The 15,830-nt window shown below is 31.3% G+C and overlaps 2 protein-coding genes across 2 annotated transcripts; both read left to right on the forward strand.

Moving 5' to 3' along the window:
- The first annotated feature begins 205 nt into the window (after positions 1–205).
- LOC134262927 (testin-like) lies at positions 206–6,431 on the forward strand. The gene is made up of 7 exons (XM_062745250.1): positions 206–271; positions 1,987–2,075; positions 2,437–2,737; positions 3,005–3,232; positions 4,051–4,266; positions 5,331–5,489; positions 6,111–6,431. Exons 1-7 carry the CDS (start codon positions 239–241, stop codon positions 6,342–6,344), a joined length of 1,260 nt encoding a protein of 419 aa, XP_062601234.1. The 5' UTR covers positions 206–238; the 3' UTR covers positions 6,345–6,431.
- A 2,670-nt stretch (positions 6,432–9,101) lies between these two features.
- On the forward strand, positions 9,102–12,013 carry LOC134262936 (uncharacterized). Its single transcript, XM_062745255.1, has 4 exons — positions 9,102–9,308; positions 10,050–10,191; positions 11,024–11,155; positions 11,991–12,013. The coding sequence occupies exons 1-4, from the start codon at positions 9,183–9,185 to the stop codon at positions 12,011–12,013; spliced, it is 423 nt and encodes a 140-aa protein (XP_062601239.1). The 5' UTR covers positions 9,102–9,182.
- The last annotated feature ends 3,817 nt before the right edge of the window (positions 12,014–15,830 follow it).

Consider the following 15,830-nt stretch of genomic DNA (forward strand, 5'->3'; position numbering starts at 1 on the left):
GATATTAAAAAAAATATATTGTAAGAATATTGTAAAGAGAAGACGCTCAGTTCTATGTCTTACAGATCCATGATGCATACATGTGTGTGTATTCCTTGTTACAAATTAGATGTTTCAGCGCATGCTCTCAAACCGATTGAAAATATTTGTTGTTATCTTGTGTGAGTGTGAGTTTGATCGCGGGTTTAGAAAAACATAGTTCACAGATGCTACTACGTTCATTCGTTTTAAAATTACAATGGCTTACGGGCCGGTCCCTGTTAATAAGAAGGTAAGTAAAGTTTATAGCTAATGTACGCATGGTTTTTAATTCAAGTACTAAAACTTTATTTCTAGTAGTAAAGTCAAGATATTTACAACACACTGTATGGAACGACGAACGACGATATTTTCAGAGTTATTAACATAGAATACGACCTTAGTGAATTATTAAGCGGATATTCTCTCTTCTTTAGGTTAACTTTAAATTGTGTTTGAAAGTGGGGGGGGTTATACATTTCATATGATCGGTTGACTATAGCTGCAGAACTGTAGCTCTCCGAAAGAAAAATATTTTGACAGACCGGTCTGTCAATAATTTTTTTTCAGAGAGCTACAGTTCTACAGCTAGATTGACTAAATCTCAGACAAACTTGTACTACAGGCATTTACTAAGCATTTTGTAGATTACTACCATGGCAATTTCGAAGATGAAGAAGTACATGTACCTTAGTGTGCCGGTGTATTTTCATGTACTACTGTACTCCGATTTCAAAAGATGGACTGTTGCACAAAACCGAAGGTACCACAGACGTAGTAACCAGGGGGAGGGGATGTACCCCCTCCCCCTGGTTACTACGTCTGTAAATAAAAGCCAACAAAGATAAACGATTATAGCGTGGTAGCTTGCGGGGCAAATTTGGATAAAAAAGTCTGAAGATACAAACTTGAAAGTTTTTTAAAGGAATAAAAGAATTTTTTGTCATTAAAAATTATCTCTCTTATCAGAGTATTGATCGATGAACCTTAATTCTTTATGCAGTCCCGTATTTTATATTACGTTTGATGAAGACGACTTTGTCCAATCCTGATGCAGTATTTTAAACAATTAAAGCGCCTTATTGATACACTGTACACTTCTTAATACAACATGTACAAGAGAGTACTCAGTCGGTCTGATAGATAACACTACCAATAAATAAATCACTCCGCCCTGTTGATAGGTTTCTGCAACGTGCGTGGGTGGAAGTTTGGCAACAGATTTTCCCTGGTGTGATCTCAAGATAGATAAGATTCAGAATCAGACGAAGAAAACGGGGGAAATTTTGAGGAAAAAAATCAGGAATCATCTTACAGGATTTAGACTTGAAACATATCGTTCGATATCTGCATGCAGGAACCAAAATATGAAGCATCACATGCATGTAACTATAATCTCAGACATTTGATCATTTATCTTAACCTGGCCTGAAACTTTACAAGCATACACATCAACTTTGGATGATTCGGAGATCTTTGTCCTTGAGACTAACCGGAAACACCAACATCGGGGAATTTTTAAGTCAATGAACTTTTGAAATAATAAATGATTTCAATAGTGAACGTTATTTCAATAATGATAGCAACACAGCTCTGTAATCACGTAATTGGTATCAGAACGTCTTACCGAATTCATCTAGATCAATTGCGTACATTTGCTTGGTGTACGTAAATCTACCGTCAGAGTGGTTTCGTTTCATTTGTGGTTTTTGAATAACCTGTTTATTGCGAATATCATTAAAATCGCGATATTAGGTTTTTGGGGCATCTGGTATATTTTGGCACACAAGATCCGTTTCAGAAAATAAAAAAAACTTAAAATTAAAAAAAAGTCTTCCATAAATACTTTAAATTGCATAGCACATTTTCACATTAATCTCATACAGTTAAGTCATTTTTAATTATGAAACAAAATATATTTATGATCAAGTGGTTAGACATTTAAATTCAGTGTCCGTTTACATTTAGGTTGAGTTCCGAATCCCATTAATCCCGAAACATCAACGCTGTCTGAAATGTGGGGACAACTGTCCCGGCCTAGAGCTACATTACTGGAGGTACTTTATTTATATAAATCAAATATTTTTAAGCATATCTGACAGTCTCATTTGAAACAGTTGAACAAAAAATTAAGTACGAGTTTTCCCTAGGAGCATAGTGTGTTTTCTTTAATGTTATTTTTCAGATTTAAAAAGGTCATATCAAATGTATCTACTAAATATATTAAAGACAGTTTTTTAAATCTGAAAAAAGTCTCTTTGTCCAATTTGATTTTTTTATGAATTTTTTGATATGTACATTTATACCAGGCAGAACTATGTTTAGAAATTATTATGATAATATTACCATATATATATAGGCACTTTTTATGTTTTACAATTGTATTTCATTAATTAATAAAAATAATATATTATATAGAAAAATCTGCAAGAATTGCCGCTGTTCCAGAGAGGACCATGATCTCCATGGAAACGAGAGTGATGACGGTCAGCCAATAGGATTGTTTCTGGATAGTATACCACGCCCCACTAGTAGCAGCAGCCAATCAACGAGTAGACCCCGCACATCTGACCCTCAGGTCCTCACGCCTCCAGGATCCACAAATGGTCGATTTTCAGGAAATTCTGGGACAGCTTATGTAGACGACCCCAAGACACTAACTGACATATATGGATTTGAGACAGATGTTGTGTTATCTAGAGTTATCTCGGAAAATATAGTAAGCATTTCCTTTACGCCAAGAAATTAAAAAAATCTATGAATGTATTCCGCAGTTTAGGGAATGGAGAGGAAGTCACCCCCTCCCCTCCTATTCTTCACAATAGCAGTTGACAAATGCAGTGGCCTTAATCTCACCATATGTGTTTATCATCATTAAGAAACCAATCATCTTCGTTATCAAATGGTTTCTTAAAATCTTATATATTAAAGAAAACAAATAATTTATTATTATTTTATAATATTGGATTTTTTTATATTGTATCAGAGATCCCAGAAATACATATCAATGATGCCCCCAGATAAACAGTTTTTCGCTGCCCAGCTGAGGAGGAAACAGCTCCAAAAACAACTCCCCCTCCATGACCTTCACCCTAAATTCTGCAGCAGCTTGACGGAAAACGAACTCTTCAAATTCCAGAAATTCTGTAACAAGCGGAAGCTTAAAGCGGCGGGAGTGGGGCGGATCATGGAAGTTAAAGAGGCGACTAATTTTGTAGGTGATTTTAAAAAAGCAAGCAAAAAAAGTTTGCTAAAATATTGAAGATTCTATGATCAAATGATCGAAAGTTGTTTATTTGCGACAATTCCGTGCATGTAGTAAATTTATAGAGAAAATGAATTTTTATAAGAACGAGAAAAAAAAAACTTTCTTACCAAAACACTCATGAAACCAAAACATGTCTAGCTTGTTTACGAGATAGATTCACCTCTACTTTAAGTCAAACACAGCGTGTGTTTAATCACTCATAAAACAGAAGGCAAATTATCTGATTTAAGCATGTGTCTAAATTATCAGGAACTCAGATGCATTACAATGTTTGCTCAGTCGAACCAATAACATCATGAACATGGGAAATGTCTCAGAGATATTGAGGTAATTAAGGGGTCTTTCTTCAGAATATTCTACAAACCATAAATATGTTTAACGATCACGAAAAGCTCATTTCAAAGAATGTGTCCACCGCTTAAGAAAAAAAAAATGAAGAGTATCAAGAGGGGTCAGATCGGCGAGGGGGGCACTCTAAGACGGGTGGACGGGGCCATAGAGAGTTACGGAATAAATTTACAAAAGCCCGAAAGCTTCTTGAGATATTGCTCAGATATGATGTTTTACTTCAAGAAAGAATGTACAAATTTACGATTATGGTTTACACTAATTCAAATGCTGAAAGAATTCTTACGATATCTCCTTTCCAATTCAATAAAACATCAATTTATTTATTTTTAATGACTATTTTTTAAAATATGCATGTAAGCACTTGTAAACATCCTTTGTATATACATGTGACTATTTTACTTCATTTTTTGTAGAGGTGTCATCGCTGCATTAAAGACATTATTAGCGGTGGATTTTGTGTTTCTACTGATCATTTTGGGTCTGCCACAGCGTGGCATCCAGGCTGTTTTACATGCGCGACCTGTAACGAACTTCTGGTGGATATGGTATACTTCACAAGAAACGAGGAAATATACTGCGAACGACATTATGCTGATACGATATATCCGCGGTGCGCCGCATGCGACGAGGTATGTTATCACATTTTCATGTACATATTATAATGTAAATGTAACCTTCCTTAGCGAGGTTTTAAGGAAATACAAATTAAATCCAAGGTCAGAATTTGTTGGTAAAGAAAGGTTTTGTCACAAGGAATATACTAGACAGATAAGTATAACTGTGAAAAATGAAAGCCCTTGTTCTAACTTTATCAAAGTTATAGCCAAGGTTAATTTTTTTAAAAAATGGATCAAACTCTACTGTCAAGGTCAAAATATATTATACCAGTGGTGGATCAAACACCAAGTTCAAGGTCAAGGTGTCAAATTTGGTGGTACCATAAGAAATGGTGAAAGTTAAAATGATATAGAACCACGGAAAATCTATATAAAGGCACTTGCAAAATATTCTGTGATGGAAAAAAATGAATGTCGAGATCTCAAAGGACGTATGTGAAAGTAAAAAAGAGCCCTGCTTCATTTTGTGATTATTAAAAATTAGGTACAGCTAGGCATAACATTTATTTAACAACAAATAAAAGGGGGGAGAGAACAGAGAAACAAGATGTATGGTACATGTAGCAAGTGGCGAGGATTGAACTTTCTCAAGAACTCAAACTCAAAGGTCAAGGTAAAAAAATCTGAATTGGTGGTATTCAAAAGAGGATCTTGTTACAAAAATTACAAATATAAAATATAAAAGCCCTTGTACTAACTGATAAAAAATAATGGTCAAGGTTAACATTTTTTCAAATTTGGCCAAACTCTGAGGTCAAGGTTAAAAGGTCAAAATTCTTTATCTTATCAAAATGCGAAGTATGAGAGCCCTAGCACCAACTGTTCAAAAGTTATGCCAGGGTTAAAGTGTAATATTAAAAAAAAAAAATGGGTCAAATTCCAAGGTCAAGTACGTATGTAAATTAGTATGTGTTTTAGTAATTCTGAAAATACACAGTAATTTTCATTTTGTATGTAACATGGTCGTGAGCCAATTTGTTTTGTGTGTTTGGTGAATCAATGAATATATTGGTGGAAAATGATATATGATTTATTTGTTTTTAATATGATATTAATTTGATATATTGACATCACAGATCATTCTCGCACGTGAATACACACAGGCTGAGAAACAAACATGGCACGTTGAACACTTCTGCTGTTGGAACTGTGATGCGCCCCTAGCGGGGCAAAGATATATTGCCAAGGACGGCAATCCTTTCTGCATGATATGTTTCGATACACTGTATAGCAAGGTACGGAAAAATATTAAATAACTTGACTACAAAAAGGATTAATTTTTTGATTCAATTAAAAAAATACAAATAAAACGTAACGATACTTTTTAATTAAAAAAGAAAATCCGATTTCAACAAACTTTATTTTAAGAAAACCGAAGATGTACATTTATAAAAATGAATTAAAGATTGTGAAATTATTTTTTTCAGTAAAATTCAATCATAATTTATATAGACATAAAGATTTGCAACATCCTCCTCACCTTCCAATAGCTAATGATCGTCCTGTAGCATCTGGAAAAGAGTTGTCCCTCTTTGTTTGTTCTACAAGTGTTTTCTGCAAACATTTCTCATCTTGAAAAAAAAAATCAAAATTGAAAAATTATTCCTTTTTGTAGAACACCTGTTTACTTTCCGTATGTATTCACTCGAGTTTCACTTTTTTAATTTTCAAAGATCCACCCTTAAACCTTAATTGTTTCGAAGAAATTCAGCACATTTATTTAACTGGAATATTCGAAAGGCGTGAAGGAAGTATTTCAAGATGAGGGAGGGCAGGGCACAGCAGAATGCCATTGTTTCAATTAAACATAACCGTTGTGGTCAAACATTTTTTAATACAGATTTTGTATCTTTCAGACATGTAAAACCTGTCGCAGAACGATAACGGCAGATTCTCCCGGACTTTCTCACGGGGAATACCACTGGCATGCGTGTCCACATTGTTTTAGTTGTCACGGCTGTGGGCGTAACCTAATTAACCAACAGTTCCTGCTGAAAGATGGACAACTCTTTTGTTCTGTGGACTGTAAACAGCTAACAATGACAATTGACTGGTCTCAAAATGGAATTCAAAATTTGCATATTCACTGACATAAACTTTACTTTACATGACAACAGGAATATTTTTTTTCAGAAGAAAAATAAAAATTTTTCATTCAAATGTATTTCCGATTGATAAAAAAATATTAGATATTAACTAACAATGTATATTACGTAATTTAAAGAATATTAATAAAACAAAAAGTCACATGTTACTGATTTCAGCTGTTTCAATATCCTATGTACATGTAATTATCAGAAAAAAATAAGGTAAAGGATAAATTTTTTCTTTATCTAAAGAACATTGTTTAGAGAGTATTTTTTTGTATTCTGTGTGAACATATCCAAAGCATAGACATTCTTTTTTAGGAAAGAAACTTTCTATAAGGTTAAGAAAGAAAACCCCATTCTGGCGTCCTTTTTGAGCCGTTTAAATGTTATTTTTTGGACACTCTATAAAAAAAACAACGATTTTATAGAAATCGGAGAATGAAGTAAAAATTGCAGATTTCAAGGAACAAATGCGTCATCCAACTTCATTGCATTAATCTGCTTATTATTGGATGATCTCGTGTGAAATTTTTTAAGGGAATGTTTGAACAGATCACAGAGATATAAACTGCATCAAGGGTATTTGTTTCAAAAAGCCGAAAATACCCAGTGACAGGAGAGAAGTATACTGAGTAAGTGTCGACTTGCACGAAACTCCAAAGTGAATCACTTTGGAAAGTGCCGTTGTTGAAGATAAGTAAAATGTGATGATTTATCCAAGTAAGTATCTTTTCATATTTACACATCAATTTACACTAATATGCTTTGAAATTAGCTGTTCATGACATTAAAATTTCAACAAATAACAAGTCAGATTCAGTCTATACTTAGTTTTAGGGAATCCCATCAAGATACGTGAACGAGGCATTTAAGTGAGCTGATCATGAGATGTCGTTCGTAATGAATCTTTAATTTACAGCTCCGTGTGATCATAACATTCTTTTTTATTTAAAATGATAAGTTAGCAAATGAAAATGTATTGAGCAAACATTTTTAGCAATCTATACTTTTATTGTCTTATGTTCCTTATAAATTTTGTAAAATCTGACAACTGTACAATAATAATTTTATCGCATCAGTCCAGAACTTTTTCATACCCTACATATAGGATACAGTTTAACCCACTTTATATATAACAGATTCAAAAAACGCTTAATAAAAGTGTTTGAATTCATTATAATTGTTCCTCATATGGTTTTTATTTAATGACAATAGTCTGTAAACATTTTATAACTCCTTGTTAGATGAACATTTATTTAGCTTTTTAGGGAATAGGTGCTCTAACAGAAATGCATTGAATTTTGAAAAAAAAAAACAGTAGACTACATGGAAACGCGAGTTGCTCTTTATATGATTGAAAAACCCTAAAAATGGATTCTTTTAAAATTTGTAAAGTATGTTTTATTGGCCGTTTTCTGTATCATAATTTACATAATTTATATACAAAAATTAAAATAGGAGTCTAACCAATGACTTCATGAAACATACACCAGAAATTCATCAAAATATGAATGGTTTATTGCGTTTATCCATACCTTTCGAATGCCTAAAATGTAGGAGATGATAGTCAGAAAATGTTTCTATTATGAAGAGGAATTACATTTTATTTAAGATAAATTCTAGCTCAAGCTTAAGAGAGAGAGAGAGAGAGAGAGAGAGAGAGAGAGAGAGAGAGTCTCATCTTCGATATTGATCATCTAAATTGTTCACTGCGTTAATCAAAAACAAGAACATCCAATAAAGGTACTAATACACAAACTAAGCTTCCATGATGAAAAGTGTTTTTATATTGGGAATTTCTACATATATGAGTGGTTTATTTTGTATCACTGGAACACATACTCTCATTTGTAAGTAAAATTTTAATTGTGTCCTCGTCTTATTTAACAGCAATTTATAGATACAGGTGACTATACCACTGCACAGATATGTGATGAAATTTCATTGCTGTATAGATATCAAGCGAAAACCGTTGTGAAAAAAGTCAAAATTTGACAATCAAATAAGGCCAATGAAAACATATGCTTCGGAAAAATGTATGTGTTAACTTAGATAAGTACATGTATCTTAAGGACAGATGATTCAAACAATTCAGAAAAGTGGATAATTCTTTGAATTTTTTTCTCCTAAGACTTGGAAAATAAAATAGACTAGTCTAACTTGTAAAATATAAGTTAATACTTCATTAAAATTACAATTATGGACGAATCACACTCAGTAAAGGTTTACAGATGAAAACAAATTTCAGGATGTTACCTTGGTGCTAAAAGTGTAATATAAACTTATTAAAATATACAAAGCCAAGTGAATTTATGAGGAAAAACAAAATGATAAAAAATCACATAGGCTGATTTATACCATTTTGCTTTTCCTAATGAATTTCTTCTGGCTTTGGAATATTTCTCTAAAGTTTATATTACAATTTTATTGAAGCATTAACTAATATTTTACAAGTCTATTTCATTTTCCAAATCTAAGGAGAAAACACTCAAGAAATTTTCCACTTTTCTAGGCCTGTAAGATGATAATATCTCTCCTTCAAAGAACAAAAATATTGTTTGTATCATCTGTCCTGAATATGTTTAAATCACTACTAACTGTGTATGTAATAATCAGTATTTTAGACACAGATTTGCACGCGATTTATTATTATATGTTTAACTGATGAACTCTTCCTGGTTATTTTTGGTTTCATTTATGTCCTTTTTCTTGGTTTAATTTTCATTTTCCTTAGATTCCTTTGAAGAATACAAATGTAAAGGCGACATACGGATTGATGAGAATACAGAAGTTTTTATTTCTTACAACGGAGGCGTGATAGATTCTTTATGTTACTTTATGAACTTTCTGGGACGAGATTCGAAAAATCTGAAAGTCTACCAGATTTGTATGGAGACCATCAGGTATCATGACCCTGACTGTGCCATTCTAGTAGGATTGACTAGTTCATCAAAGTTTGCCAGGGTAATACCTCAATTATATATTTTGGTTCATCATTTCTATTGCATGTTTATACAAATATTAATCAATCTGAAATTCTCTATACATGGAAAATTTCGCCCCCGTTTTATTTTCGCCCATTTCACCCTACCCTTATTTGGGCGAATTTAAAACGGAACGAATTCAAAGAGTACAGTACAATTACAAAAGTATGACTGGGCGAATTCAAAACGGGACAAACTTGTCTGCAAGTGTTAAAGGGCGAAAATAACCCTCTATACAATATTCATTTGTAACCATTAAAAATTTTTAAAAGCAAAAGCCCAAATATGTACATAGAAGAAATAAAGCCTAATATAGTTCTTCCATTTTTAGCTCGGAATGTGTCTAGGGAAAAATCTTTGAAATTATTTTCTAAGGCGCAACAATGACATAGGTATTCATATTTGCATATATAGGATCATTAATATATGGAAGCATCATCAGGTGATATGGATTCACATTTCCTCGTTAATGTGAATGTAGGTTTTGGCCAAAATTTATTATCAAAATTTTACAAAAGAATATTTGAAAAAAATCATGTTTATAGATATTGGCAGTGCCATTATGATAGCAATAAGTTGAGTGATTTGGCCAGTTGACCCCGTTGATTTGATTATGAAAGCATATTTTTTGTTTATTTTCAATTTCTTTATTCTCAGAAGTTTCAACCAAAACGATGGAAAATTTTTGTACTGAGTTTAATCATCTGTAAAATAATTCCAGGATTTCAATTGTTCTCACTCGCCACCTACTGCTGTCTGTTATGACCATTCTTTGAAAATCCACATGGAACCCATTTCGATGGAAAAGTCTTCAAGAAATTCATCTTTTCTTTTTAAGGTTGTGGCACATTTAACGGCAGATAGTAAGTACAGATGAAAGAATTCGATGCTATTTAAGTTTCATACATTTTTTTAAAGAAATAATTTAATTTTTCTGAAGTACATGTACACAAACAGCGAAATAATAGGATACATATATTCGATGAGACAAATACACGAAGAAAAGCTTCGTTTCAAGTCAAACTAGTGAAAAATATGTTTAATTCTAAGCATTTTAGGAGAATTCGTAGAAAAAAGAACAAGCGCTACATTAATTTTATACCTTATAAAGATGAAAGATACATGTAATGTATTTAGGAATAAGGGTTACCTGTACTTGGTTCTGCGGTCTTGTGTACAATACATGTAGTTGTGTTGAGGTACATGTATCTTTAAATAGCGATATAAATCACATAACTTAATTACATGTCAAACAATGATATATATATATATATATATATATATATATATATATATATATATATATATATATATATATATATATATATATATATATATATATATATATATATATATATATATATATTTATATATATATATTAAAAACCCTTTGCTTAATACTTTCCGAATGTAAGTTGGCAAATACTTTAGGCATGTGTATGATTTCTTTGCCAGAGGCAGACCACCTTATGTATAGTATTTTTTTTTGTTCATTTATTTACAATTTTCAAATGTTTCTGAGCATAAGACTTATTTATTAGCCATGTACTCATAAACAATTATTGTGAATTCTCTGTTAATTAAAAACAATTTTCACGGCTTCAACCAAGTTTCTTGCTGCAAAAAAAAAATATTAGTATTGCAGTGTATATAAATAATACATTTGACATGCTCTACATTTACCTTGGATTTCAGAAATGGAATTAATCTGGACACTTTTAGCAGCAAGTGGCGGAAGTCTGGTGCTTATAATAATAATTATTGTAAGTGTTAGACAAATTCAAAACAGATTGCAAAATACTAAGAAGAAAGAAGTGTACGAAACAGGTATTGTAATTGTTAATGGAAACTTAATTGTAAATAAAAATAATACAAGTACAAGTATAATGCCAAAAATTGTATCAATTGTAAAATTTAGAGTTAAAAATGATATAAAATAAATACAACAAGCAATTGATAATTTTAAAAAAAAATAGTGCGTTTTATATTTACTACAGATAAGACTGAAAATAATGAAATGAAAAAATTGTAAGATATTTTTATGATTAGTAAATGCTATAGAATCAGGTAAATAAATTATTATAATAGATAAAAGACTATAATTTCAGAGTGTGAAATCTACGAAAACTCGAGTTATGGTCATGAGTGACTATAATAAGCGTAATTCCCACAGAACCAGACATATGCCCCAACTCAAGGAAAAAAATCTTCAAAATGTGCATATCTTGTAAATTATCTTGTTGCAAGTAATAAATACCATTAGGATCACATTTATATAAGCATTTTGATAGAGTGAAAGAAAATTTATAATTTGAATGAGGAGAAGCTACATTTTTGTAATTAAAACTTCTTTCAGTGCTGATAATACAAAATTTACCTTTGTAAAAAGTCAATATTTTGGATTTTCGCTTTCTTCATGGACATTTTTCTTTTTTCCTTTATATTTTTCCGAGAGAGATAGTTTTTTTTTGAGAGAGAGAGAGAGAGAGAGAGAGAAAGAGAGAGAGGGAGTTTACTTTATTAAGATATTTATAACCAACTTTGACATAAACAAACATGCATGTAAAGGGTGTTAAGAAAGTTCGTTCCACATTTTTCTTTTATTTGCGACAATAAATACGATGAGAAGATATATGAAATTTGTGATATTTCATGTTTACAGAGTCCATTGTTGCTACTGATTAGGTTTTAACTGTCTTTTGTTGAATCAATAAGGGGAGGGAAGGTATTAGAAAAGATGTTTTTTGTTAAGAAAAATTAGGGATGACGCATTTTTTTGTGACATATATCAATCACACAGGTCAAAACAGCCTTTTAAACACTACGCAAAAATTATCAAATCTGTAAAAAATTTCAATATGACAAACCTATTCTTTTGAAAAATGAGCTGTCGATCTTATACCTATACTCATCAACTTGTCTGACGCAAGATAAGCTATGAAGAAATAAAAGTAAATGATCCTTTATTTTCACTCAAAATGACTTGCATTTCTATCATTCGAATGCTTTAAAGATGTTACATATATTTTCATATGAAAGAAAAATCCTATAATTTCTTGCTAGAAATGAATTGCTATAAATCTACAGCAAACTCTTGTGATTTTGTCAAACTTGAAAATTCATCTCTTGAGTTAAGTACTACGAGGGGTGATCAAAAAGTTCGCGAACTATCTCTATATCTACAAAACCACAACTCAGATTAGAATGAAAATCGGTACATACATAGCCATACATAAGGTCTATAACTAGCCTATGCCGAATAAAGTTTTTCTCCTTGTTTGTGACGTCACAATGTGAAAATGACGTCACTATGTAGGTCATGTGACGAAAAATGGTTGTCTCATTCGAACTCGTTCAACAAACGACTGTACAATTTAATTGTATATCTTAGAAATCCCTCTACAGGATCAAATAATAATTTGTTCACAATTTATTAAGATTAATAAGTTCCTATAAATTAAATCAATGATTGGATTGATCGTTTTAGTGAAGGAAGGCAGATGGTTAAAAGTGATACTTGTCATCTTGCCTAGTGAAAGCAAGTTTGAAAAGATATGTGTTTTTAATTAAGCAATTTGCTATCAAAGACCTCCAATTTACAATTTGAAAAATAGTTGAATATTTGAACAATAATATAGTTATTTTAAAATACCTAAGATATCGTTCCCTTTAGATTTTAAACATATTAGATATGATAAAAAGGAGGCATCCATTCTCTATCCACCTTGAATAAAGGTTTCTCCCGAGACAGAAGATTTGTGGTTTAATGGTCGCCATGCTTTTCTTGGAAAGGATATTCTTATTCACCCGTTCTGTTGCCGATATTTGACCATTTCTGACAAATGAACTGTTCTTGTCATAAAAATTAACTCACATGGAAAGAAATATAAAACTCAGAAAAATCTTTCTACTTTTGTGACAGAACACGTGACCGCCAATATCATGTGATTTGCGCATGCGCAGATCGGTGCTTGATGTGCATTAAAATCGGAGAGGATTAATTTAAAATATAATCAACATTGAAACCAAATATTGTTTCTTATATGGAAGTTATTCAATTAGTTCACGAACTTTTTGATTACCCCTCGTGCTTTGAAATTTTTGAAAATATTTCATCATGGAACGAACTTTCTTAACACCCCTTATATATCTTTCAAATGTTCTATCTGCATCGTAAGATAACTGTTCTTCATTGTTTATTAGATCGATATTTAGATTTAATAATAATACAAGAAGTACTTGATAGTTTCTAAAATACTCTTAAACTTGTTTTAACCTCTATATTTGTTTCTGTTCTATGTTGTTTCTGCTGTCCTCGTATTAAAGCGAAAACTCTTTCTTTGAAGAAAGGTTTTAGTTATAGTTTTCTCTTGCACATGACCACAGATACTTTGAAATTGGTGTGTAAATATGTATGGTCCTATTGATATGTAAAAAGTAAAAGGTATGTAGACTCGGCATTCCTTTATGTTTTAATAGGAATATTATATCAATATGTGCATACATATTTAGAAACCAAAACCCAGTTACATGAGAACAGGCAGGAAATGCACTTGCAAAAAAAAAAAAAAAAAAAAAAAAAGAAAGAAAAAGAAAATCACAACTAATGTGGCTCTACTATTTTTATTCCTAATATTAAGTTCTGATTAACAATCTTTGAAAATTTTAATGTTCATGTATTTTATTTTTTGACACATCAAGAATGTATACAAATAATTTTAAACATTAGCCTTACTCTAACGAAAAAAAAAAATATTGTTAACTATAGTTAATTATACGAGGGGTAATCAAAAAGTTCGCGAACTATATGTATATCTACTAGAAAAAAAAATTGGTACACACAGAGCCATAAACAATTTCTATAAAAAGCATATGCTGAAAAAGTTTTGCTCCTTGTTTGTGACGTCACATTGTGAAAACAACCTCACTTTGTAGGTCACTTGTGACGAAAAATTGTTGTCTCAGTCGTACTCGTTTAACGAACGACTGTAAAATTTATTGAATATCTCAGAAATCCCTTTGAAGTAGCGTATACTAATCTGTACACAGTTTATTAAGACAAATGACTTCCTATAAATTCAATCAAAGATTGAATTGATTGTTTTAGTAAAAGAGGGCAGATGGTTAAAAATGATACTTTTTATGTTGTCCAGTGAAAGCAAATTTTAAAATATATGTGTTTTTAATTAGGCAATTAGCTATCAAAGAAGTCCAATTAACACTTTGAATATATAATAATAGTTGAATATTTTAACAATAATATATTCATCAAATACCTAAGATATCGTTCCCTTTAGATTTTAAACATATTAAATATGATAAAAAGGAGGCACCCACTCTCTATCCACCTTGAATAACCGTCTCTCCCGAGACAGAAGAAACGTCTCTCCCGAGACAGATGATTTTGGTTTTGATGATCGCCATGCTTATATTTGGATAGGATGACCATTTCTGACAAAAGTCAGAATTGTTCTTGTTATAAAAATTAACTTACATGGAGGGAAATATAAAACTCAGAAAAATCTTTCAGCTATTGTGACAGAACGCTACGGAGGGGTTCACGTGACCGCCTATATCACGTGGTTCGCACATAAGCAGAGCGGTGGTATATGTGCATTAAAATTGGAGAGGACTTATTCAAAATATAATCAACACTGAAACTGAATATTGTTTCTTTAATGGAAGTTATTCAAGTAGTTCGCGAACTTTTTGAACACCCCTCGTAGTTTACAATATTTAAGTTAACTATTATAACAGTAAATATTTTTTTAATATTGAATTTAAATGGATATATTATATTTTTAAAACTTCCTTTTCTTTTAAATTTCTTGTATAACTTTTTACATACTTTATAAAAAAATTTCTTCATTGATCTATAATTTACGATATATACTGAAAAGGTTCTAAATCTGCAAAAATTTCTAAAGTAATGTTTTATACTAAACTTTACATAACTATAGTAAATTTTTGTTAAAATTATTCCCGTAATAATGAAATTTACGTAAACAGACTACCCCTAAACCCCCGCGGATGAGACCGATTAAACTTTGTCCTTTTTGTTTTACTTTAATAAGAAATAAACCATTCTTCAAGACCATTATAAAAGAAAGAGCCAGCCTTTATTTTATTCTTCAGCATTTTCATATAAACTTTAATTACAAAACAGACATGCATAAGCTTAAACAAAACTCTTCTTTACAATAAAAGAACTGATTTTTTTTTCAATCACAGCAACTGAATGATGTCAGAAAATTAGGCAGTATTATAAGCTTACTAGCAATAAACTGAAACCAGATCTTTTTTATTTGACAATAGAAGCGATTTTCGAGGTAAAATGTATTTAAAAATCTTCACGTTTCTAAAAAAATGTTTCATTAGTTTCAGCATAGACAAGAAAAAAGTTCATTTACTTTGTAATCAAAATATTTTTAACCATCTCCCTCAATAACAGCGATATTTTCCTGCGTTTCGTGTTTGGAAAGAAGATAGATGAAAGAAACAG

This window comes from Saccostrea cucullata, unplaced genomic scaffold (genome assembly GCF_032062105.1).
Source record: "Saccostrea cucullata isolate Sc308-1 unplaced genomic scaffold, CSIRO_AGI_Scuc_v1 ctg1287, whole genome shotgun sequence".
NCBI lineage: Eukaryota > Metazoa > Mollusca > Bivalvia > Ostreida > Ostreidae > Saccostrea > Saccostrea cuccullata.